The sequence below is a fragment of the Melospiza melodia genome, chromosome 5 (genome assembly GCF_035770615.1).
Source record: "Melospiza melodia melodia isolate bMelMel2 chromosome 5, bMelMel2.pri, whole genome shotgun sequence".
NCBI classification, from domain to species: Eukaryota; Metazoa; Chordata; class Aves; order Passeriformes; family Passerellidae; genus Melospiza; species Melospiza melodia.
In genome coordinates, this window is record NC_086198.1 from 17,676,977 (window position 1) to 17,701,674 (window position 24,698).

The 24,698-nt window shown below is 37.7% G+C and overlaps 2 protein-coding genes across 2 annotated transcripts in view; one reads left to right on the top strand and one right to left on the bottom strand.

Moving 5' to 3' along the window:
• TBCK (TBC1 domain containing kinase) overlaps positions 1-6,951 on the bottom strand; it is an 88,208-nt gene extending 81,257 nt beyond the window's left edge. Inside the window, exons 1-3 of the mRNA XM_063156454.1 lie at positions 6,924-6,951; positions 2,957-3,191; positions 1,033-1,105 (exon numbers count right to left, since the gene is read on the bottom strand). Coding sequence (XP_063012524.1) covers positions 1,033-1,105; positions 2,957-3,149 — 266 coding nt within the window. The 5' untranslated portion in view covers positions 3,150-3,191; positions 6,924-6,951. The remainder of the gene's footprint in view (positions 1-1,032; positions 1,106-2,956; positions 3,192-6,923) is intronic.
• A 274-nt stretch (positions 6,952-7,225) lies between these two features.
• The window catches only part of AIMP1 (aminoacyl tRNA synthetase complex interacting multifunctional protein 1), a 31,383-nt gene continuing 13,910 nt past the window's right edge, over positions 7,226-24,698 (top strand). The window contains exons 1-3 of the mRNA XM_063156455.1: positions 7,226-7,292; positions 22,826-22,959; positions 23,704-23,817. Coding sequence (XP_063012525.1) covers positions 7,291-7,292; positions 22,826-22,959; positions 23,704-23,817 — 250 coding nt within the window. The 5' untranslated portion in view covers positions 7,226-7,290. The remainder of the gene's footprint in view (positions 7,293-22,825; positions 22,960-23,703; positions 23,818-24,698) is intronic.

Genomic DNA, 24,698 nt, shown 5'->3' on the forward strand with positions numbered 1-24,698 from the left:
CACAAACTAAGGAAGTAACTTAGTTCAGCACACCAAAACATGAAGTTGCATACCTTACCAAACTACCTAAAAAGATCTAAATAATCCTTCTGGAGGCCCAAAAAGACATGCTAGTATAAAAGGGCAAAATGGATGTGCTTATAGAGCACATCTGCTATCTGAGGAAGTTTTGTCACAGAATCTACCTAAGTATACTGCATCAAGCAACTCAAAGCAAATGAAAACAGCTACAGGGAAGCTTTCTCCAAAACAGTCCAGAAGGAAGCAGGCAGTCTGGGCTGCTTCTCATCTGACACCAAGACACACATGCTCAAAGAAGAACAGTGTGAGAACTGAATTTAAAAGGAATGAAAGGAGCTTCTGATGCTTTAACTGTTTGGGAACTTGGCACAATAGGAACTTGATGCAAAACTTTGTGAAGAACTACAACATATATCACACATGAAAAACCCTTTAGACCTAATACCTCTTTGTCTAAGAAAAAATTGAAGTTGTATTTCCCCAACATTCCTCAAGCTACAGCCCTCTGCAACACACACTGTCATACAAGTCCAAGTTCACAAAATGCTAACACAAACACAGGGCATATTATCTGACATCTTGTTCACTTTCTAGATGATAAATTAATAGATTTCTACAAATAAAAAACACACACACACAAATTCTATCTGTTCTAGTGAAAGCTGTATTTCATCACCTAGCAGATTTAACCTTCACATTAATTCTTAGAAAGTTCCATATCCTGTCATAGGTCTCATTTAATTTTTAAAAGGAAACACCAAAACGACATTATTTTCTGAGCTGCAAAGTATTTCTTTCAATTGTAAGCAAGTTCCCCATAACAACATTTCACAGAAATGAGGTACTCCCACTTTGGGTCCATATTCTTTATCTGCTAAGTAATGTTTTTAGGTTAAACTTTAACAGAGTAAAATTTAGCTAAACAAGTAAAGTTAAAAGATGGTCCAGGATTTTGCCACAGATGATATGTGAAATAGTGATGAGTGGATTTGAGTTAGCTTGACAGCTCACCTGACAGGCTTTCTTTCTCGTAGCAAATCTTCCAGACTCTTCTCACAGTGTTCAGCTGCCACAACCAGTCTCTCTAATTTGAAAAAAAAAAAAAAAGGTATAAGAGGACTGGAATCCAAATTAAACTCTGAGAGTAGAGACTTCTTGTTGTACCTGTTTGGCAGATGTTGAAGTATTTTGACATACCTTGTATAGAAAATTACACATAAATAAATGTTACAAGACATACAGCTTATGGATAACACCACTATTTTTTATGAGATACAGAAGATTGTCTTCCCATTTTCCTCATGCAAAGCACTGTCAATCCAACCATCCATGCATTCAGTAATCTCCTATCAAAAATGTTGAGATTGCCACGTACAATGCTAGCATAGATTTTTTTAAAAGTTTAATTTTACCAAAAAAACCCCACATTTGAATGTTTTTTGGTTTTTTTTATACTCCCCCTTTGAAAGCCTTTTGTGGAGGAATTTACACATCTAATTTATTTTTGCATTGTTTTGCTAGTCTATTCTCACATTTCTCTGCAAGAGTGGAAACTGACAATTGCAAGCAGAACTCCACAAACATGAAATCATTAGGCATAGAACTGACACATTCTGCCAGTACCAAAATGATAACATTTGCTGCCAAATTTTCCATAGTATATCAAAATTCTTAACTGCCATTCTAATCATTATTAAAACAGAACACTCTCCTGACTTCATGGTTAGACATTTTATTTACTATCCTTCAAGTTACTTCAACTATAAGAATGAATTCTTTCCTTCATTTTTATACACACAGATAAATCTTCATGTCCTTTACTCTTTTTAATCAAAAATGCCATCTTTTATTATTTTTTTATTTATTAAATGTCATGTTAGTTAATATTTCCTAACCTTTCATCCCAAATAATATTGTAAGAAAATCCCAGGTTTTGTTTCAAGGAGTACTAATAAATACAAATGAAAATTATTAAATTTTTTAGACCTCCTGACTGCATAAGTGAAAAATTACATGTTTGAGGGCAAAGGAAAACACATAAAGAACTCCCTGACCCATAGAAGACTTCAGTATCTGGAGTTGGCAATATCCTAATTTTGTAAAAACCTGAAACATTCCATCATACTGCATTCTAAAAGGAAGAAAAATGACTTGCCCTACTTTATGAGAGCCTGCAGATAATCAAATACATACAATGCACTTTTGTATGGGAACAGTGTTGATTTAAAAGTTAAGGGTGACAATGACTTAAATTGTCACAGGTGTTGCAGCCTCTTTGTGGAAATTATGTGTTGTAGTCCTGCTGAGCTTGCAACAGAGTATCTAGAGCAGAAAAAAAGAAGAGAAGTTATATTTGAGCTAACAATAAGTGTGACAACAGGTACCGAAAGAAACCTTTCAAACCTGTGCTAGAATAAAGTAACCCCTAGTGGGAGAAATCTTAAAGAAATCAAAAGATAATAATACAGGAAGCTAGCAGCCAGGACATGAGATGACAACACCAGCTGCAAATCAAGAACAAGAAACCTAACCATCACATGAAAATGTTCACAACATCAGAACATGGGTGTAGGAGTTCACCATCAAAAATACATCTATTTCCATATTCCACACAAAGACATGGCAGTGCAATTGAGCTCAGGAATTTCAGTGAGGTATAAAAAGAAGGAAGTTCTTACCTTTTATCTGTTAGTGTAACACAAAAAGACAGGACAGACAACTAATCTCTCCTTTCAGTCTACAGAGAAGAAGGAAAAGAGCCAATACCACCAATCATAGTAAAGGAATTCAGGAATTTTGACACTGAAAACTGGTCACTTGCTGGTGCTATGAAGGCAGTATTCTGCTCAGTCACCTTAAAATATATTGTCACCAAAAAAACCCCAACCCCAAATCGTAATCATACAAAAAACTTGTTCGTTAAACAGATACTCACCATGTTTACCTCTGGTAATGTCAACGTACTGGCAAAGTCTGGGATGGGTGATTGTTTTCAGGATTTGAAATCTGCCCAGAATTTTTATGGAGTTAGGTGTTAGAGGGAGGCCATTACTTCCACAGACATCATGTGGCAGAGCTGAGGCAAAGAAGGTGGAGGCACCCATCACAGTGTCCTTCAAAGGAAACATCTTTCTCACACAATCTTAAGCCCTTCAGAGCAATTCGTGTTCCTGCAACAGAGAACACAGAGTAAAAATTTATCAGCAAAAGACACAGACTCAGGTTACTAGTTGTTTACAAAATAATGCAATTAAGATATTTTTTCCCTCCTCAGGAAGTCACACAGGAGAAACAGAAAACTTTAAAATATGGTGTCTCAAAATTTTTCTTTCTCTAAAAAAACAATCTTGTTCAAAGCAAAAAATTCCCAATGAAAAATACCAGATTTATTTGTGAATCCCAACTGACAGCAACTCCATACAGGTTGCACAAAAATCCTTATATACTAAACATATTTACTAGGTCTATGCAAATGGATCTTAGGAAAGATACCTTCTGGTTTAACTAATACAGTCCAACTAAGGATAAAAAGCAAACATAAAGATTGATCTCATTTGTGGGTTTTTTCCCCTGAAGAAACACAAGCATGAGATATGTACTTTTACATTCTAATAAATATCAAAATAAATAGTATTGAATATAAATGTGCAGTGTTAAGGAATCAAACCTAAAGAAAGCAAGGAAAATCCAAAACAGCTTTGACCACTGGAATATTTATATTAGTATTTGTATTAAAAGTCTTATTTATAAAGATACAATACTTTCATATCTCATGAATATTTCATAATTTTTTGCAGATGATTTATTTTAGGATGTGAACAATGCACATTACAGTCAGATTTTTCCACTGGAAAGACATCAATTGGACAGAGTGCAAGCACAAAGATTTACTGGCATGCAGCAGGTTCCAATTGGAAACCCATAAGTGTGTATTTATAAGAAGAACCCCCATTCCTGTAAAAACATCTGCCAAAGAAACTACTCAACATCACAAAGAAAATATATATTAAACACTTAGAAAAAATAGCTTGGTTTACAGATTCAATTACAATCTTGATTGGCACAATGATCCTCTAATGCTTGCTCTAAAATAGAAGAAAAGCAAGTTATTATGATTAGAGTGGAGGGGAGGGGGAGTAAGATTATGTCTAGCAGCAAGATGCCTCATGTCTCAAAGAAGGTAAATATGTAGTGTACAATATATCTATTGAGGTAAAATGTTCTCATTTTTACTGTAGAAAAATACTGTTAGATAATACTTCTCCAATGCACGGTACCTGCATTCAGCTGACACTTAGAAAGGAATTTTAATAAAAAGAATTGTTAAATCCCAACAATTTTAACCATTTTAAGTGATTAAACTTTCCTTGCACTTCAGATCACTTGGCTTACAAGGAGGAATTACAATAATTGGAATTTGTTCAAGTAGGCAACTGCACATTCTTCACTTGTTCCCTTTGGTTGGGAACCAGACAGGCAAAAAGCAAGACCTGAGCATGAGATAAGCAAACAACCCTTCCTGTCACCCACCTAAAGGAATCAATAAAGAATTTTAACAGGTATGGAATAAATTCTCCTCCTACAGAGTTAATTACAGGGAATCCATGAAAGCAACGAAAAAGGTTTTCCAAGATATCAGCAGCTAGTTCTGTCAATTGTTAGCCTCACAATCAAACTGATCTTTCCTTAATTCTCAACTTACACACATTCCAGAGACTGAGTTGAAAAATAAAAGGAGTAACCCCAAACTTAAGGCTCCCACCACCTTTAGAAAGGGACACATATTACAGTTTAAATGAAAGGGGGTTTTTAACAATTTTTTTTCAGTCTCAACACTTCTCTAGTAACTTACTGACATTTCTAAATTCAAAAAGAATGGTTATAGGTATTTTAAAAGTTCATCAAAAAAAAGCTCTTCTTGGACTATTTTTAAATTGAGGGGGTTTGTTTGTTTGTTTTTGGTTTCTTTTTTCACTTCACATCAAAGTCTGGCAGAATTAAAAACACAGGAAAGTGCTACACATTGTCCCTACTGGATTGCACACAATTCTACACCTCCAACTCACTTTTGCTGTATAGAAAAGACACATACTGCATTAATTTTATGATTTGAAGGAATTAATTATATCCTGCAGAACCTCTTTGAAATAAAAACAGGAAGAGAAGAAGAAAGGTTTGTTATTCTAAACTGACACCAGAACCAGTTAATGCAAATTCAATTTTGGGGTTGAATTTTGGAAATTCAATTCTGATAATCCAAAACAGCAAGAATGGAAGAGGAAGTGAAGACTTGTCTTATTAATGTAATCTAAAATTACTGAGTCACTGTTTCCAAAGCACCATTTATTCCATGTATGAGAGACAGTCAGTCACATCTGTGAAACGTGCCTGGCATAAAGATGAGAAGTCCAGGAGCGGATTTGTTGCATCCCACCTCCGAACAACCTTCCCCAGCTCCCTACCTTCATCCAAATCCTCCTTAGAAACCTTCATAGTACACAAAAGCACTCACCAACATTCTCAGCAAAATCAGGAAAAAAAAAGACCTTTAGAAATTCCTGTTCAATATTCAGATAAGCACTATTCTAAAAATTTTGCAGTAGGTATCGTTTTGATGTTCAAAAATGAGAAATAAAATACAAAGTGGAACTCCACCTATCGAGCAATTTATTTGCTCCTCCAAATATCTATTGCTCTCAGAGAAAAGTGTTTTTTCTTCAGAAGTCAGGCTTTTCTAGAACCATCATTTCCAACTTCTCCACTGCATGTCCACTTCTTCAGTGCTAAGGTGATTGACTTAAGGGACACTAAGAACGCTGCCCTTAGGGAAAAAAAAGTCACAACATAATAAATCTGATTCTCAGAAGCAAATATTGCACATACAAAGAGACCAACCCGAATGAGTCCTTCCAGTGAAACACACCTATAAATTCCTAAAGCATCCACATGCAGAAATCATGGTAAATAGCCCCATTAGGAACTTGAAATGCCTGCTGACTGAAATGCCTCCTGAGTACTCAGGTGTAAATATTCCTTACCTTATGAAGGCAGCTTTTCTGAGTTAAAATATAATTATACTGATATTAAATTATTTTTAAAGCAATTGAGAGCAATTTCAGGAGAGTGGGTACCCTAAATGTCCTATACTTAACACTTTCGCATGAAATCATGGTATGCTAAACAAAGTGGGCCATTTCACAGGAAGAAATTCTTCCACAGAATAACTCTGCTCTTAAGTCTTAAAGTACTCCTACTACCACTACAAGATATTATTAATTTGATATTATTATTGTTAATATTATTATATTATTAATATAAGAGATATCATTAATTTGATATTTTTATTATCAAATTAATAAATATTATTAATTTTATAAAATAACTGAAATAGAATATACAACTCTAACTAGTGTCGCTACTTCACAAAAAACCCTGAAACTGAGTGATTTCACAAAGTTTATTAAAATGCAGAACAGATATTGAAGAAAACTCGAATTCTGCTACATCAGTATCATAATGAAGACCTACAATCGGGTTTGCCACCGTTTGATTTATCCGACACACACGGATTCAGGAACTAAACCTGGCACAGAGAAATGGCTTTTAGCCGGGTCTCTAAAGGACTCAGAGAAATGCTGGGGACCCTGATCCCCCCTGCGCTGCTACACCTGGGCAGAGACCCCTGGGGAAGGGGAGGGGACGGGGAGGGGATGGGAAAGGGGAAGGAGAAAGGGGATGGGCAAGGGGAGAGGGATGGGAACAGGGACTGGGACGAGGAAAGGGACAGGGGAAGGGGATGAGGATGAGGATGGAGGGACGGGACAGGTAGCGGGACCGGCGAAGGAGCGGAGGGAGGAAGGCGAAGGAGCGGTACAGAGGGAAGGCAGAGGCTCCGGTGGTACCTGCGCCAGCGCCGCCGCCCCCGGCCCCGGCCCGCCCCCAGTGATGTCACTGCTCCCCGCCACCCGCTCGCTGTAGGGCCGTAGGGGCGATCCGCACAGTGCCTGAGCTTCCTTTTTTTCCCAACAAAAAACCCAACACAAACAAAACAAAAAAAAATAAAAGAGAGACAGTTTAACACCCTTCCCCCTGTGTGTGTGCGTGCTTTGCCAGTGCTCTGGAACGAGGCGCTGGGCGCCTAACCCCTGCGCGTGCTGGGGGAGCGAGGCGCTCTCGGGCGCCTGCTTGCAAACGTCAGGCGCTCGCTGGGGCAGCCCTGCGAGCGGGTCCTTCTTGCCCGTGCGGGCGGCGGCGGCGGCTCCTCGGTTCATGTGAGTGTCCCTGCGGCGCCGCGGCTCGGCCGGGCGGGCTCGGCCCGCACCGCACCCTCGGTGCCCGCTCCGCTGGCCGCGGAGGAAACGGCGCTATGGGTGCCCCGGGGCTGCCCTGCGGGCCGGGCCCGCCCGGGCCGAGCTCTCTGGGGTGGGGGGGTGGGAGGGAGCCAGGCGGGGCCCCGGTAATTTGCTGCTGCCAATTTGCTGCGATCCGCCGGCGCAGCGCGGGTGGGAGCCCCGTGGGACACCCACCCCGGGGTCGTAGGGAGGCCGCCCTCGTGGGGGAGTATCCGAGTATCGGGATCGGAGCGGGAGCCGCCGGAAGCGGCGGCACGGTCGTGGTTCAGTTCATGCCAGGGGTTTTATCCCGAGCGCTCTCGGGCTGTAGGGCGGCGTGGCCAGTTCACATCTTTGCGTGGGGACACGGCCGTGCGTGGAGCGGCTCGTCTCAAAGCCGTTCGTCTCCAAGCCGTTCGTCTCCAAACGGTTCTGGTCCTTCACTCGGTGCTGTCACTGGAATGAGCGCTTGGAAGCGGCGTAGGCTGGCGGGCTGTGCGAGGAGATGCTGTGTTAGCCTGGAAAGTGCACGCACGGGAATATCCACTGGCGTTTGCTTATTGCTAAAGGAAACGTAAATGCTGCCTCGCTTTTGGTTAATTATATAAGTGCCGTTATGCTCTGGCATAGCCTTGAGTGAGGGGCAGAGTGTAACGCAGTGTTTGGTCCATCCTCAGCAGAGGTACAAGGTTTGACATACAGCACGTGTTCTGTGCAGGGATGTGTGCACTGGTCCGACAGGCGTGAGCTTGTGGTTATATTGCCAGTGCACAGCCCCCGGCATATGGCACCGCTCCTGAAGCACTGTATATATTGGGTATCTATCAGTATTAAATCAGTATATATCAGTACTGTATGTATCAGACAGTGCTGTACCTCGTCAGTAAGTGGTTTTGAGCTGGGTTTGGCAGCTGGCAAAATAAAGGCAGTGCTACTGCAAACTGAGTAATGCTTGCATTTCTTGCTCTCTCTGTTTCTTTAACTCAGAGATTTTTGTTTTCTTTTAAGTGAAGTAATTGGTTTTCACAGATAGTTCTGGGATTCAGAACTAATCTCAGTTCTGAATAACTCAGATTAATAACTGAATAACGCAGTAATCTAAGTAGATTGCTTACATGAAATCTGCAGTAAAGTAAGGCAGTAGGGATTAAATACAGCCTCCCAGTTTTGTATGTCCTTACCATTCACTTGTTATATTATCCTCCAGTTATGTTTAAATTTTATTACACACTGTTGGAAAGGCCCAAATTCAATAAAATTAGGCAAAACAAAAGTCTGAAACCTGAGCTTTTAATACTGGATGTTGCTAAAAGGTTTATACCTTTATGCCTTAGAAATGGCTAACAGAAAGAACTTTGGCAAATGGTTGGTAAAGTGGGGGTTTTAGTATTTTTTTTTTTTTACTTTATTTTTGCAGGGGGGGGCAGTGTTGTATGTTTTTAGGTAGCCTCAAGGGCCATTGCTTATCAATACAGCTTCATCGTAATGTGTTCTCTCCACTCTGTCACTCCTTTAAAATATATTCCTGTTGCAGTCATTTTGACTTACGAGAAGATTATGCAATATATTTGTGAATTACTTTGATATTTTAGCAGCACTCTCAGGTCCAAGATGTTGAAGGCAGAAATTATTCTTAAAACTAGTTTCAGCAAGTTTGTGCTCTAGAATGTCTCCTTCCTGCTACTTTCCATACATTGCTCTAGATATCTTTGTTTATTTTACACTTTTGAATGTAAAGAGGGAAGGAAACAACACTTCATTCTCTAGACTGAAAGCAGTGGTTTGTGTGAAGAAAACAGTATCCAATGAAAAAGGATATTAGCTAAAAAAATTTGTGCAAATCTTAAAATAGTCCATCAGATTGGAATTATAGGACTCACACTGCCTAGAGCCTTGAAGACTTGATACTTCTGATAATGAAGCACATTTGAGTGGGAAAACAATCTGAAAAATAAGTTTAATGCAGAAAGGTATGATGATATAGCCTTCATATTGTTGTAACTCTAATTTAGGATGAATTTACTAGGGGCAAGTTAGCCTAGGGTTTCTTTATTGAAGGAGGGCTAAACAGTCTGTGGATTTTTCTTAATCCTCTCAGTTTGTCAGCTTCTCTGCCCTTTCCCAATTAAAGTAGAATAAATAATTTTATGGATGTTGTGTTACTCTGACAAAGCTTGATATCAGACTGAAGGGTGGATCTTGAATTGGCAAGAAAAAACACATACTGAGATGCCAAATAGGAGGTAAATGTTATCCCAGACCTGTCTAGACCGAGAATGAAAAGAAGATTGAGTTCTTGTGTGTCTACAAATCCCACATACCTTACAAGTTCCCATGAACATACTTGGGAAATACCTATATAATAAAAATGATGTAAAACAGTTGTCCTTAGAAGGATTGGTCAGGTGTGCAGAAAGACAAATCTGGTATTGACCATAATATTTTTGAACTTGCCTGATTATGATCTGATTGCTTTATGTCACAGCTATTCATTCATGTTTGTCTCTTCTAAGGGAGTGTTACCTAAAACCTAAAGAAGGTCAAATGCTAGCCAACACAGACAAAAGTGAGGAGTCAGTGCAGAGGGCAGCTGGTAGGAGCATCAGATGTGAGCAGAGCAAACAGCATCTCTTCCTTCTGGCAGTGGCGTGAGCTGTTTGGTGTGAGGGCAGCAGAGACCCCCAGAAACCCGGGTGTTGTCCTGAGCAGTTACCTGTTCTCACCTTCACCAAGAAACATTTCCGCTGTTATATATCCTGCCATGCTGGGGGTGAGGGGAAGTCAATGTTTATAGTTTTCATTTCCATGGTTACATTAGTATTAAACAGCAGGGGGAGGAAAAAGGTCTCCAATGGCTTTTTTTCCTCCAGTGCAATGGAAGCCGTCCTTATAATTTAATATGGTTTTGAAAAGGTTTGGATACTTCTCAAAGCAGCCTTCTGATGTCTTTTTTGTATTAATGTTTTGTAATATTGAATTTTGTATTTCTCTGTGCTTGGGGAAAAGTGCTTTTTTTAAAAAAAATCCTTTAAGGAAAATCTTGAAGTGACTGCAGATCAGTAAGTCATCAGTTGAACAGTTTTTTCTCATGGAGGACAAAAAAATGCAGTGCTGTCTGCATTATAATGTTAGAGGTCAATTTATTCAGAGTGAGTGTAAATTTAATACATTGGTATTTTACTTCACACGTGGTTTCTTTATCCTGGTTTCACACTTAACAAATCTTTCATGTCTATTATTTTGCCCCAAATAAACACACTTGAATATGTGGACATATCACAGAAGGGCAGGTTTCTATTGCATGGTTTTTTAAGTTAAATAAAGCACAGGCATGTAAAAGACAGAAATGTGATTGGGTTTGTAATACTGGGTGTAACAAAAGGACCTTAGCAGAAGAGGAGCAAAAGATCTTCTCATCTACTGTAACTTAATCACTTCTGACAGATGTTTGCCTAGCCTGTTTTTAAAACCTTCCAGTGATGGATATTCCACAGCCTCCAAAGGCAGCCTGTTCAGTCTATTACTCTTACTTGAAAGTTTTCCAAAACTTAAATCTTGCTTTCTTTTTCATGTCTGCATCAGACCTGGTGAACAGTTTAGTCCCATTCTCGTACCAACTTGCTTTGTCTTTGAAGAACAAGACCAGGTCTCCCATTTATCTTCTCTTCTGTAGACTAAACAACTGCACTTCTTTCAAGCTTTTTGATCTTCTTTGAAGTGTCTTGAAAAAGTTGAGAGACAGGAAAGGGGAATCTGAACAAAGGCAAATCTCTGTGCCAGTTGTAGGGGGTCTTGAGTATGTATGAGTTCAATGTGAGTATTGCTTGGGCAGCCTCTTGAGCAGCTGAGGCAGTTTACCTATAAAAAATTGTGGCTGGTCAGGCCTTTCCTGACTTGCTTCTCCCTTATTCCATCCTATGGCACTCAGACTTGAGTTCTAGAGAAATTAGAAGTTTGAACTTTTTTTTTCTTTAAACTGGAGCAGACAGGTGTGGCAGGGTAATAGACTCCCAGGTGAGGATTTGTTCTGTGTAGTTTTTGTGATGTAGTGTTGTGTTAATTGACTGACTTGTTGGTTGCCTTTATGCCTTTTGGGCCATAGAGTTTTCTAATGGTGAAGTCCACTACAAGTGAAGTCCACTGCAAGAATGTATTTTCCTCCTGAAAATACAGCCCCTGTGGTTACAGTCAGTTGAAAAGATTTGATAGATGAAACAAGAGAAAGTGATTTTTTGAGCATAATAAAAATGTGCTAGGTTGCTTGGGTAGCATGATGGCTCCAAATGTGTTGAGATTGTCACCATGTCCATTTGAGTATTCCTAAACTTTCCAAACATCTGTGTTTACATTTAAATAGGAAAAGTTTCTTGCCTGAGTATGCTCTGTGCTTCTAGCAAATGCTTTTAAGTTCAGTAGTGTTAGAAATTTCTGGGCATTTATAAGTGGTTTTAGGCATGGCAATTGCTGTCAGTCTCGATGACAAAGTTCAGTGTGCCAGATTGCTGTTCTTTCTAGGGAACAGTTGCTTATGATGCAAATCTCTGGGCAGCCTCAACCAGTGCCTCACCACTCTCAGTTCTTAGGTTCTTATGTCACTTAATATAAATTAACAGCCTAGAAACTGTTCTTTGACTTCCAGAACTGCAGAGAGGGAAGATTAAACTAGCATTCTTATTAGAAAGCAACATGTACTGTATTTAATCATCATCTGCTAAACACAATTCATGTAGAACTCATTCTTTCCTCAGAATTCTTAAACGCTGACAGAGGTTCTATTCAGGATTAGGAGAAAATTGAATTCCTTGCAGCTGGTAATGCATTAAATATCATCAAAAATTGCCTCAAGTTAGCACATGTATTCTTGAGGTCATTTACTTCAATCTTTTGGCATAAAACTGCCTATTATGAAGACTTCTATTTCCATTTCCTTCTCATCAGGAGCTTTTCCAGCATAGCTGAGTATGAATTAATAGTGTAAAGCTTAGTTTGTGACTTCAGGACCCTCTCTCAGAAACTATCCATGGCTATTGGATCTGATTTCTATCCCAGAGTGTTTCTCAGTTACAGTTTAATATACAGCTTTGTAGTGGCATCTTGTTTCAGACTGTCAGGATAAGTGGCCAGATCATTTCAGCAGCTCATTTGTCGGGAGTGGCTGGGGACTGCTGTTCCCCCAGGAGTGCAGGAGCTGGTGCATGGCATGCGAGAGGCATTGCATTTGGCTTGCTGGCAGCTGCTCTGGAGGCAAGGCCCTGAGTTCACCTCTGTGAGCACATCTGCTAGTCCTACTGTAAGGTTTGAAACCTTCTGTGTCAAGGGCTCTCAATAATTGGTAACAGTCACGCACTGAGGAAGTCGCCGTTGCCAGCTAGGACATGACACTGAATCGCACCCCTGGGAAATTAATCCTTTCTTAGGGGTTCAGTTACCCCTGCTGCATCCCAGTGGGTAAGTAATTTCACATCCAAATGACCTTCTATAAAATAATGCTCATGATAAGACGTAGGCACACACAGGTCTTTTCTTTTCCTTTGCAATTTACTGAAAACTTACCTGCAAATTATCACTTTTGAAGACGTTAAACCAACATATGCCAATTGAAAATAATTGCTTAAAAATTATTGGATTTTTAATAGAAGAATTTGGAGCACAGTAAAATTAGAATTTAGCTAACTTAAAACTTCTTTTGTTTCTATAGTTTGAATCCATAAATGAAAAATGGCTATTCCCCAAAAGCTGCTTGGAGGATTCTTCTGCCAGAGACTATCAGTCTTAATAGCTGACATCAGCCCTCTCAACATCCAAGATGAGTGCACAGGGAGTTTGTTTGCTTTTGTGAATTTTTATTTCCCGCTGCACTGATCAGCATTAAAAGAGGAGAAATAATTTTCATCCTGGAAGTTTTAAAAGCTGTGAACCCCAAGTGCTTCTCAGTGCATACAACTACAAAGATGTAGACACTGCTGGAACGTGGTTTTGAAGTGACATGAAACTGCTTCTGGCTGCTGAGGATTACTTGTCAGCCCAATTTAGTTACAAAAGTTCATTTAGACTTTTCATTCCACTGCTGAACAAATTATTTTCTCTGTACAGGGTTAGTTAGTGTCTTTATAGGTTTTCATTAAAATATCATCCTATTATGTGAGTGAATTCAGCATTGGAAAGTACAATTATTTGTGTTGTGTGGGTTTTTTTTTTTTTTTTTCTTTTTGTGTATATAAGGTGCTGCAGCTGCAGGCTCCAAGTTCATCAAGGACTGCTCGTACCCTGAAAATTTTGTTTGACAGCTTTGTTGCTCCCCATTAAAAGATGTTTGCCATTATTCTTGCATTGGTTACACGCAGATGTGCACACAAACATGCACGTTTTCAGTTTTTTGTTCAAGCATTATTTAGCCCATATAAAGAATGCCTCAAGGTTCTGCCTCAGCAGCTGTTAATGTGTCTGAAGTTAGACAACACTGATTCTTTCAAAATACATCTGCATGGGGTCAGCTCAGTGCTTTTGTGAGTAAATAATGGTTATTTTTAACCTGAGCACTTGTTTTAGTTGAATGGTTAAATCCTGTTTTCCTTTAGCTGCGCTACAAGATACTCCTTTTACATGTAGAAAAGCTGATATTAATGTAAAAGTAGTAAATGTCAAGGTTCTTTTTTAACACACTTGTACTATGTAAGATAACTAGCAGCCAGGTTTCAGATATTAAGAGCATTGGGAACCAATATGTTCCTGTGAACTACCTAACCAATACCATTTATTTTGCAGACATAAAATATATTGTTAATGGCATTCTTAGTCTCAAACTTCAAGTTTCTAAGGAAAAGATATTTTTGAAGTATCTTCTTAGCAGCTAGGGTTTTTGACAAAAAAATACATCTTTGTTCTCAACTGAGACTTCTCTTAGGGAGAGTGTAAACAGCTCTTTGTTTCATTTCCTTTCTGTTACTGCTGTACTTGCTCTAAATTAAGGAAGTAGTGTTAATGTTGGCTTTTTTTTTAGGATAAAGTTACAGAAATCAGTTAAATGCCTAAGAAGCTGTTCTACTTGGCATCAACAGGTAGATTTCAGCGCAGTTCTGATTCTTCTCTCTGATTTATGAGTAGTTTACTCTGTAGTTACGACAGTAATCTAAAGCTTTCACTTTACTTTCCCAGTAAAACCCTAGAGGGTGAACCACAGTACAGATTCTTTGAGTTCCTGTGACATATGCTGACCTTGCAGACTTGTCCAGATGCAGCTGAGTCCTCTTAAATTTCTGAATTTATAGACATATGTGTGTGTCGGTAATTGTAAAGTTCATCACCTGTCAGGGAAGTTTTATGAGGATACTTTGAGACATGAATAGCAAATGCTTTTTAATATATATATATTTATTTGTATATGCACACATATCTATATATAAGCACAAAAAACCCCAACAAAATGAAAGAAAAACGAAATGAACAAAAAACCTTGTCAGTTTTTGATGTAAGGTTTCTGTTCCAAAGACCTGGATGTATTTTGTGTTTGGCAATCGGTGATTACAGTCAAAGAAATGAGGCAGCGTGTTGTGGGCGTTGCATTTTTTCCATCATGGGATTTATTGTGGGAATTTCTTGTGCACATGATGATCATTTACTGAAAGATTTTGATAGTATTATTAAAATATTAATGCAGTGGGATTTGAAAGATAAACATTGTTGAAAAATACATAAGGCTGTCCAACTGTTTTGGCATATGAGCTGCTACTTAAGCTGCAGCCTGCACTACAAAGCACAGCCAGATGAATCTCCAGGGCACTTGCAGAGACCTGGCAGATGCAGTGGGTGTGGAACCTGCTGAGACTTCAGTCGAGTGGTTCAAAGCAATTGCTTTCCTTGAGCTGTGTCATGAGCCATCCTTGGCTGCTCAATTACCGGGCAGACTGCTCAGGTTAATAAATTAAGGTGTAAATTTTGTTACAGACCACATCCAAATGCTTGACTGCTGTTTAAACCTGGGCAGAACTCCTTAAGGGTGATCATGTCTCTGCTTTGTTTAGTCCTTGGAGTGTCTCCTCAGAGGTGGGAAAGAACACAAAGTTGATTCAGGATTGGGCTGAGGCAAGCATTAGTAGGAATTTCTCCCTGAATTGACATTTAGCACAGGTTTACATCAGGAATGTGAATAAAGCTGAAAGTACTGTTAACCTCTGGAGTGCTGCAGCTGTAGTGTGTTAAGGTATGATGCAGTTAATTAATACAATGTGGCATCTACTAAAGTCTTTACATAGAAATGGAATGAAAATTACTTTTACTCCTCACTCTTGAGTTTCTAATGAGCTCTACCATATCAATCCCAGACATCAATTTTAATGCAAGTTAGGCCAGTCAATTTCATTCATTATATGTTGTAATATATGCCTTACTTCCTCATTCATTGCTTCTCATAGATCTGATTTTTGCCTGTCTCATTAATGCTGTGACTTACTTGTAACTTCAGTGCATCATTCCCTTTCAAGGCAGACTTGTCTTCACATTTAAAAATAGTCATTACTAAGTAACTTCTGTTGTCTCAAAATTGGTACCAGTGGATGGGCCTTTCGTGTGATGTTCCATCATATGTTTAAAAAATCTCTTTCTTGCTGCAGTGTTTTTCAATATGAAAAAGTTCAGTTTTCTGTGTTTTTACTATTTACAGCCCTTTAAAATTGGGAGGGGTAGGCTCTTAGGACTACTAAAAGGACCTGTCTGCAGCTGGGATTGAGCCTGATTTATCTGGCAGCCAGAACTGTAGTCTCCAGAGCTAGCAAATCATTCCACAGAGCTAACATTCCTACTTGGATGGACATTATTAGACATTTTGGTGTTTGAAAATCTGCAAAGCAGTTATTCTGACTTTCTCAGTGCCAAAGATGTGAGTTGAAATAACATACAGCAAAAATGTGCAGCTTTGCCTACTAATTTGTTGCTTGGCAAATTCCTTTCAATACTGACCACAGAAACTTATAGACAGGGAATGCATAATAAATTGTATTTAAGAGCTAAATGAAAAAAAAAAACCCAACAAACCAGGTTGTTTGACTGTTTAAAGCCCCAGTTACAGCAATCGCACTCTGGGAGAAAGGATGACAAGGTCTGATGCCTTTCTGCAATTTTGAATCTTTAAAGCTGTGCTGATGTATTTTGTAACACCCTCTTAATATTTTAGGCTGTAACTTCATTTTGTTCATATTCAAAAGACCATTCCTTTTTTAGAAAAATAGAATTTTTCTAATAAAATTTAGGAAAAAAAAGGTTTTTAGAAAAATACCAGGGTAGTAGTTAGAAATTCATTTCGTCTTTTGTAGTACCCATATCTCTAGTACCTGGCAGGGAACTGCTGGTCCAGTACTGCAAGTCAAAAATCAGGTTCCATGTTGATTAATTTGATAATTTCTAGGTTTCAATGCTTTATACTGCAATCTAACAGTACTGCTCAAATGTTGGAAAAAAACGCCAAAACCAGACCAGTTGTGGAGTTGTGGTTTGGGTTTGGGGTTAGGAGTTTTGTTTTGTTGATTTATTTCTTGACTTTAAAATTTTTTGTGGGTTGTTTTTGTTTCTTTTGGGAATGATTTTTGTTTGTATGTTTTCTGGGCGTCTTTTTTTTTTTTTGTTAGGCTGTTTTTTGTTTGTTTTGTTTATTTTTATTTTTTTTTAAATTTTGCTGTTGTTTTTCAAGTGTTTGCCATTGTTCTGCCAAAAACTGTTTTGATAGGTCTCCTTTGCCATATGTGGAGAAGGACCTGGGTGACCATGTATATTTTGAATACTTACACACATTTATTTGCTTAAGGCCTTGGATTGTACTTTGAGATGTGTGAACTTTGTGCTATTCAGGAAACATACATTCTTCCCTTACAGTGCTAACAATAAACTTAATTGTGAAAGAGAGTTGAGCTGGTAGTCAAATCTTCACTGATATGTGCATGCCTCAAGTGTGCTTGAAATGGTATTTAAGTGTTAGTGCACTATGTCTTTTTTTTTGCTCCATTATAACAAGTAAATGATGGGTTTGATAGTAATGCAATGCAGAAATACCTAATACTTAAAATTCTTCTCTTTTCTTTCTCAGCATTATATTGGTCGTTATTGATAACTTTGCCTATTTGTATATGGATTTAAAAGGCACATTTTTTTGAAACTGCTTGTGAATTGCTCTATATTTGACTTTTTTTACTGAGGATTTTTTTTTTGTAATTGAGGAATTTTTTTTTTTTATTGAGGAATTATATTTTTCCACATATAAAACTGTGGAAAACCTACATTTCCAAGATGTAAATATGATTGTTTTCTGTCTGTTAAGGGTGGAATCACATGATCTTTTGGAACTTCATTTCCTGAGAAGGGATATATGGGTATAAGAGCATGATTGTGTTTTACAACATATAACAGGTATAAAGCTAGTGAAATATCAAATTTTTTGTGGTAGTGATGAAACTTACTTAATGTACCTGATTTCCAAAATGTTCTAGCAACAGAACTGTTTAACTGAAAATTTGTAGCAAAGTGTTTCAGGCTATTGCTTCCCTAAGACAAGTGGGGAATTGCTGCTGATTTCTTTGCATTACTTAGAGTGAAGTTTGAGGGTGATCAAGTCAAAACTAAGATTTGATCTCAGAACTAATTAGTTGTAGCTCTCTTGTGTTTTGGCTTGGATTTTTTTTATAGCTTAAATTTTTGGAGATTTGAGAACTAAAAACTGTCTTAATTTTTTCTTCCAAAAATGTGAAGTCATCAAATCAGGTATTCTAAATCTTATCAAAAGGTGGTGACAGCATCAGGCCTAGAATATTTTATCAGAAGTTAGAAGGAACCTTTTAGAAAGAATTGATTTATAAAGCGTAGGTCTCAGTTCTCCAAGATGAGAAAATATGGGATGAGTTACAACAGTCGCCTAGTTGCAGTGATACTTTGGTTCTGCCAAGGAAAACATACTTCTAGTCTGCTTTCTTGTGTTTTGATCTGCTAACTGTTGCTCCTTACCTTACAGAATAAAAAGGTGTGATGTGAGATTCTCAAATCTGGTTCACTGTATCCTCACAGTTCATAGAAGTGCAAAGCACAGGAAAGCAGAGTCTGGCAAACAGCTGGCACATTCTCTTATGTTTATGGGTTTTTGTAAGATTGTGTGCCAGAAAGGACCATACTCAGAAAAGATGCTCAGATAGGAGGCTTTGAACACACTTCTTGTAGAAACAAAGTGACGGTACTTGGTCTTTTTACAGAGAGTAGCATACTTTGCTATACAAATTGGCCACAATTCATCAAAGGAAGAAAAAGAGTTTAATTTGACATCTCCTTAGGATTTAAGACCAAAAGCTTAGGAAGAGGAATTAACATTAAGTGTTTTTATATAGCTTAAATTATTGAACTTTAGTTAGCATTGGAGAAATTACCTTTGTGGTGTTGATAACTTTTAGAATATGCCACTGATTCTGTTTGATTTGAACAGATAATCTCAATTGAAAAGCCAGCATGTCAGATCTTTTTTTTTCCTCTTGTGAGAAAATAAAATCTTAGATCTCGGTTGGCACTCACAGAAAATGCCTCACATGTGCCTCACAGAAAATGCCACCTGGGCCTTTGTGTGGTTGTTTCCTGCTCTTCGTTAAAGGTGAATGGAATTGGCTTTGCTCTAGGAATTCTTGATTCCTCCATGGCAAGCACAGAGCAGCATTGGGTGAGAGCAAAGCTCCGTGCAGAGGAGAATGCTGTCCAGGTGTGGTGGGCTGTCAAAGTTTACCCTCTTACTGTGAAGGAATTAACGTGTACGGGGGAGAGGAAGAGAGGAGAAGGAGGCACTTGTGGTTAAATCTCCTGCAGTTGTAATCTTTTTGTGTTGATATTAGCAAAGCATTGCAAGAAAAAGCTGAGAGCTTCAAAGTACTGAGCTTTTTAAAACTTCCAGTTGGAAAAATGAATGCTCAGAGCTAATTGTTTTAGGCTGTAGCAATCAATTGTTTTCCAGTTTCAGGTGTTGCTTTTTATTTTGCTTGTTTGTTTGTGGTTTTGTTTTGTTTTTTTTCTGTTTAGTGGTTGCTTTTCCAATAGTGGAAAGTAATTGGTTCTATGTTCGGACAATGGATAGATTCCAAAACTAATTTTTAGAGTTTTAAGTTTTAAATTTTGACATTAATTTAATGGAGATTTTGGCTTTTTCTTTTTTTTTTTTTTTTTTTTTTTAACAATCAACAGCATTGAAAAGTACAACCAGATTTACATTTTTAGCCTCTTTTGTGTGTTCAGATTTTGATTCGGATATATTTTAAAGTTGAGGCCAATGTTGATAAAGTATTTGTAAAACATGTTAAAATTTGGGGATAATTTGTACTTATATGAGAAGTCTTGATTTGTTGTAGAGAGTTTGCCACTTTGGGGACACTTCCACACTACTTGTTTTTGAGCAGCAAAGTAAGATAGTGCCTGTTTTCTCCTGCAAGGAAACTGCAGCTACTTAGAAGATGGCATCAGGCAGTACTTTCAGTTTAAAAAAAATATGGGCAACTCTCTTAATCAGCAGGTAGAATGATGAGAAATGAAACAGCTCTCATGTGTTGATGTGCAGTGTAATGAATATATGTACAGCTTGAGTCCTTCATTTCGAGTTCCACTGAGTGGAGCAAGTGGGTTTTGGAGTGGTCGTGAGTGTCTTGCAAATAACACAGCAGTCCCCAGGGGTCTGAGATAAACCAGTTTCCCTTGGCTAAGCAAGCAGGTAACTTAAGGACTTTTCCAGAAAGTCTGAATGTAAATACACCATACCTGTTTTTCAAAGCAGGGGAAAGGAGCTCATTAGGCACGATTGGATGAAGTGACTTTACTTTCAGTTGCTCTTTGGGACATTTTTTCCTAAGCAGGTCAGAATATATCTGCAGTAAGCTGTGATCTGGTTTTTAAGCTATATTATTTCTGGTTTTCTTTCTAATTTTTAGTTTGTGTATCACCAATAAGGGTTGGTTGTTGTAGGATTTTTTTTGGGTTGGGGTGATAAGATAGCGGAAGGCAAAGAAAATAGAGTAAAGGTGGAAAAAGAAAAAAAGAAAATTGAGTGTAACTTTTGATTGTTGCAGTTCTCATATTTTTAGTGTGTTTTGTGTTCTATAATAAAGGGTGGATCTTACTTTTTTTCCTTCATGCGCCCTTTTTGGATACAGTTTTATCACTCTGCTGTATGGGTTCCTGTGCTTGTTTCTGCAGCAGTTCATTTCAGCCTGTTGCCTTTCCATATTAGCATCGGAAATACCTATTCCTTTGTGTTATTGTTACAATACTAGCTTTACAGAAATTTATTTGACAAGTGGGAAAATTGTAATCATGTAACTTCATTTCCAGATCTTCAGTTCATTAGCCAACTTGGCTAAAATCTATAAAATGTACCAATTCTATTCACTTTGAAGTTTTAGTAGCATTTTTGTTGTTGTTGGAAAAGTTTCCACTGTTAGTATTGTGTTCCCTTGAGAGAATTTGTAGCTTGCAAGAAATCTTACTGGTATGCAGACTGTAATATCCTCGGCTTTGTGTTATGCTGTGTTGTGCCATAATAGTTTTGTGTCTGTTTCCATTTGACATCTCAATTAGGAGCTTATTGGAATCACTGGTTTCCTTTTTGAAACTCTCTGTTTTCAGTCTGCCCATGAAAACAAAATTATTTTCTTGTTAGCAGACATTAATTTGAATACAAAAATTAATTTAGTTGTCCTGGAGAGATTTTTCTGCTCTTTGCTCCAAGAGAGTTTCTTTCCTTTAAAAGAAAAATCTGTTGTGGATGAGTGGAAGGTGTGATGGCCATAATACTCTCACATCTTTAAGTGAAACAGTGTGTGTAGAACAGACTTTGTTTGTACTGCATTGCAAAGAAGGCAGGATTTTGGTTCCTGCATCACATTTCAAGATACCCCATGCATCATCTGTCTATTACACCCCTCTCTGGCTTTGTGAATTTTACTCTGGGAACTTTTAAATACACTATGTCTTTTAAATACCCTATTCCAGAATAATTGTAGTTAGTTTTCGGGGTTTTTACTGTTATTTTTTAAAATTTAAACATATTCCTGTGGACATTTGAGTTATTTATAATGTAAGATCTGATCTAAAACATGTGTTGATTTTTAGAGACAGTATGTTAGCCCTGGCATGAGTGTGATTGTAGCTGTTCACCTTTCAGTTATTCCTAATCTCTTTTTTCTTCAGCATGACTTTTGTTGCATATCGCAATAGGGAATATTATTTGTATGTTAAAACCAGATTTAGATCATAGTGTTACAATAGTCTTGGAATAAAAATAGGAAGTTATCTGCCAATTTGATATGAGAAAAGACATTTCTGTATTTTGATGAAGTTGAGGAGCCAATACATGTGCCTGGATTGCCATTTTCTTACCAATTCTTTCATTTGTTGCAGTTCATGGACAAATTTACAGGAATTGAATCACCTCACAGGAATTAGATCACCATTGCTTGTAAAGATCTTTTCTTCCCACCTGTAACCAGTTTTCTTGATTTACAGAAGAGGCAGCTGTTAGTACAGATTCTTTTCTCATTTATATACTGAGTGGGAGGGAAAAAGCACTCTCTGCTGCAGATATGAGTGATTGTAACTGGTTTTCATCATTCTGTTGCCATTATTTGAACTCTTGTGTTTAGACACAAATGTTCCTGAGAAGGAAGGTAGGCCAGATTTGGTAGCTTTCAAAAAATAAAGGCTGTACACAAGGCATAACTACATTCTGGAACATTTGTGAAACATTAGTAAATGGTGAATACCATAAAAGGTTAGACAGCATTTATTTCTGCTCTTTGCTGATCTTTTGTGTTCCCTGCTTCTTTGTTATCTCTGTGCTGGCCCTTCCATTTCAGTGGGTGCAAAATCAAATAGTCAAAATTGGTGCTAAAATAGCTCTGAAGTTTAAACCTCTAATAAAAGTTGTTTTTATCTGAGATAAGTAAAAATACTTATGAATTATGACTATTAAAACAGTGAAGTCTTAATATATGCACAAGCACAATGTATGAAGTATTCAGTATATTCTGAATGAATTTATTGGAAACATTTGGAAATTTTTGTGGCATGATTCCATTTTCTTAGTCTCAATAAAATTTGATATACACTTAATTTTTTTAGTTAAGCCCAGGATACAGTGTTTTCCTGTCCAATCTTTCCCCTTTTATTTCCTTCCACATCCCCCCCACCCCCGCTGCCCCCCACCTTTTCCCTGTTTCATGAAGGAAGAACACATTTTCTGCTGGGAAGAAAAATAGCTTCTCTTTCAAAACACTTGAAAGCAGCTATCAAACATCAGATTCTGTTTAACATTGCTTTTTGTTTGGACTTTGCGTTAGGAGGTAGGAGCCCAACTTTTCACTTAGCAGATTTCTTTGTTCAGCAACTGATTTGAGAACTGCTTGACATGGTAAGAGATAATAATGTTATTACTTTAAGAAGTCATTAATTTTAGCCTGTTCTTTGTCTAGGTTTTTATCCCGTTTTTTGGTAAAGATGGCAGCCAACAATGCAGTGCTGAGCAGACTGGAGCAGAAGGGTGCTGAGGCCGATCAAGTTATTGAGTACCTCAAGCAGCAACTTGCCCTGCTCAAGGAAAAAGCCAGTAAGGATTCATCTATCTTATGCTAAACCTATTAACCAGATGGTTAACAGTAAATGCACATAGGAGAAAATGAGAATATTTGGTGTGTCAGCCTTTAAAGCGTTTCAAGTTCTCCAAGATAAACCTTGCAATGGTAGCCCCACTTGAGTGTCGTGTGGGCTGTGGGGGTTTTGTTCTCGTTTGGTTTGGGTTTTTTTGAAGCTGCTTATTCTGAAATAGAAGAGGTATGGATGAGGAAGAATTAAAACACAAATTATGGAAATTTGATAGAACATGATTCCATATGAAGAGAGAAAAAGAGTTGGAAAGAATAGGAGACTATGCCTTATCCTGAATTTAGTACTGATTTTTCACAACTATGGCATTCTCTCAAGAGTGTCATAGCTTCAGTTTTGATATTTTGTATTCAACTGTATCAGTGAACAAAGATGCTCTCTATTACAAACATCATCAAGGTTTTTCTGTAGGTTTCTCAGAGTTTTTTCTTGTAATTCTGTTTAGGGGACTGAGAAGATAGTATATTGAGAGGCAATTTGATTATATAACTATTGTAAAAATGTCTATTTCAACAACAAAGAAAATAATTCCTAAGTATTTCTGATTATATACTCCTTGAAATTTTTCACTTTTGTGCTGTTTGGCTCATCATGTTTCACTTTTCTTTAAAAACATACCTTTGTGTCCATAGTGACGAATGCTAGTTACTGAAACCTGTTGGTTTTTTTTTTAATGTGTCAACTCTAGTCTTGCAAGCATCTCTCCGAGAAGAGAAGAAGCTCCGTGTAGAAAATGCTAAACTGAAGAAAGAAATTGAAGGGTTGAAACAGGAGTTGATTGAGGCTGAAATTCGAAATGGAGGTGGGGAAAAAAAGTGCTACTGTCATACAAATTGATGTAGTTAGCACAAAACTATCTTAAGTCTTCTTGAGTTTTATTGTTCTGCATGTGACTCTGTGGTACTTCTTACAAATTCTGGATTTTCCCTGATTCCATGCTTATGAAAAATTACTTGATTCCAACATTTTAATAAGCTGCTGGTCTGACAGATCTATATACTAAACTTAATCAGACATGGAACTAGTTCTTTGTATTTTTTTGTTCAGTGCCTTACATAATAGGCCATGAACCTCACTGATGACAATGACTCGTAATTCTGTAGAAGTTGCTACGTGTCTAACTCTTCTTGCTTTAATCTAGCATGACTGAAAAATCACTATGGAAAGATCAAGCCATGGTGCAAAGTACAGATGGTCAGGGACTTACTAGGAAAGCTGTGGTTATGTAAATTTATAAACAATGTGTTCTGAATTTATGATTCTGTGCTTTAGACCAGCCTTCCACTGGACTTACTCTTTCTTTGCACTCCTCTATGTAGTTCTATTCAGTTTGTACCATCATTATATACTTCATAGTAAAAAAAAAGGAAAGAAGAAAAAAACCCCAAAACTGGAGTGTTTCAGATACACTGTGTTGTCTTTTAAAATTATTGCCAAAAAGTCCTTTTCTGCCCTCAACAGTTATTGCTATTAACCCATGCTATCAGAATTCTAAATTGTTTAAGATAGTATGCAGTGTATCTGGATGCTGGCATTTAACTTCACTGAATGTTTAACTGGTGTAAAAGCACGTTCAGTCTTCAAAAAGATTAACCTGTGAATACAGAGAATTATTTTTCTCCTTTGGACACCAATAAAGCCTTTTCATGTACTAAACCAAACCATTACTTATATTTGTCTGTT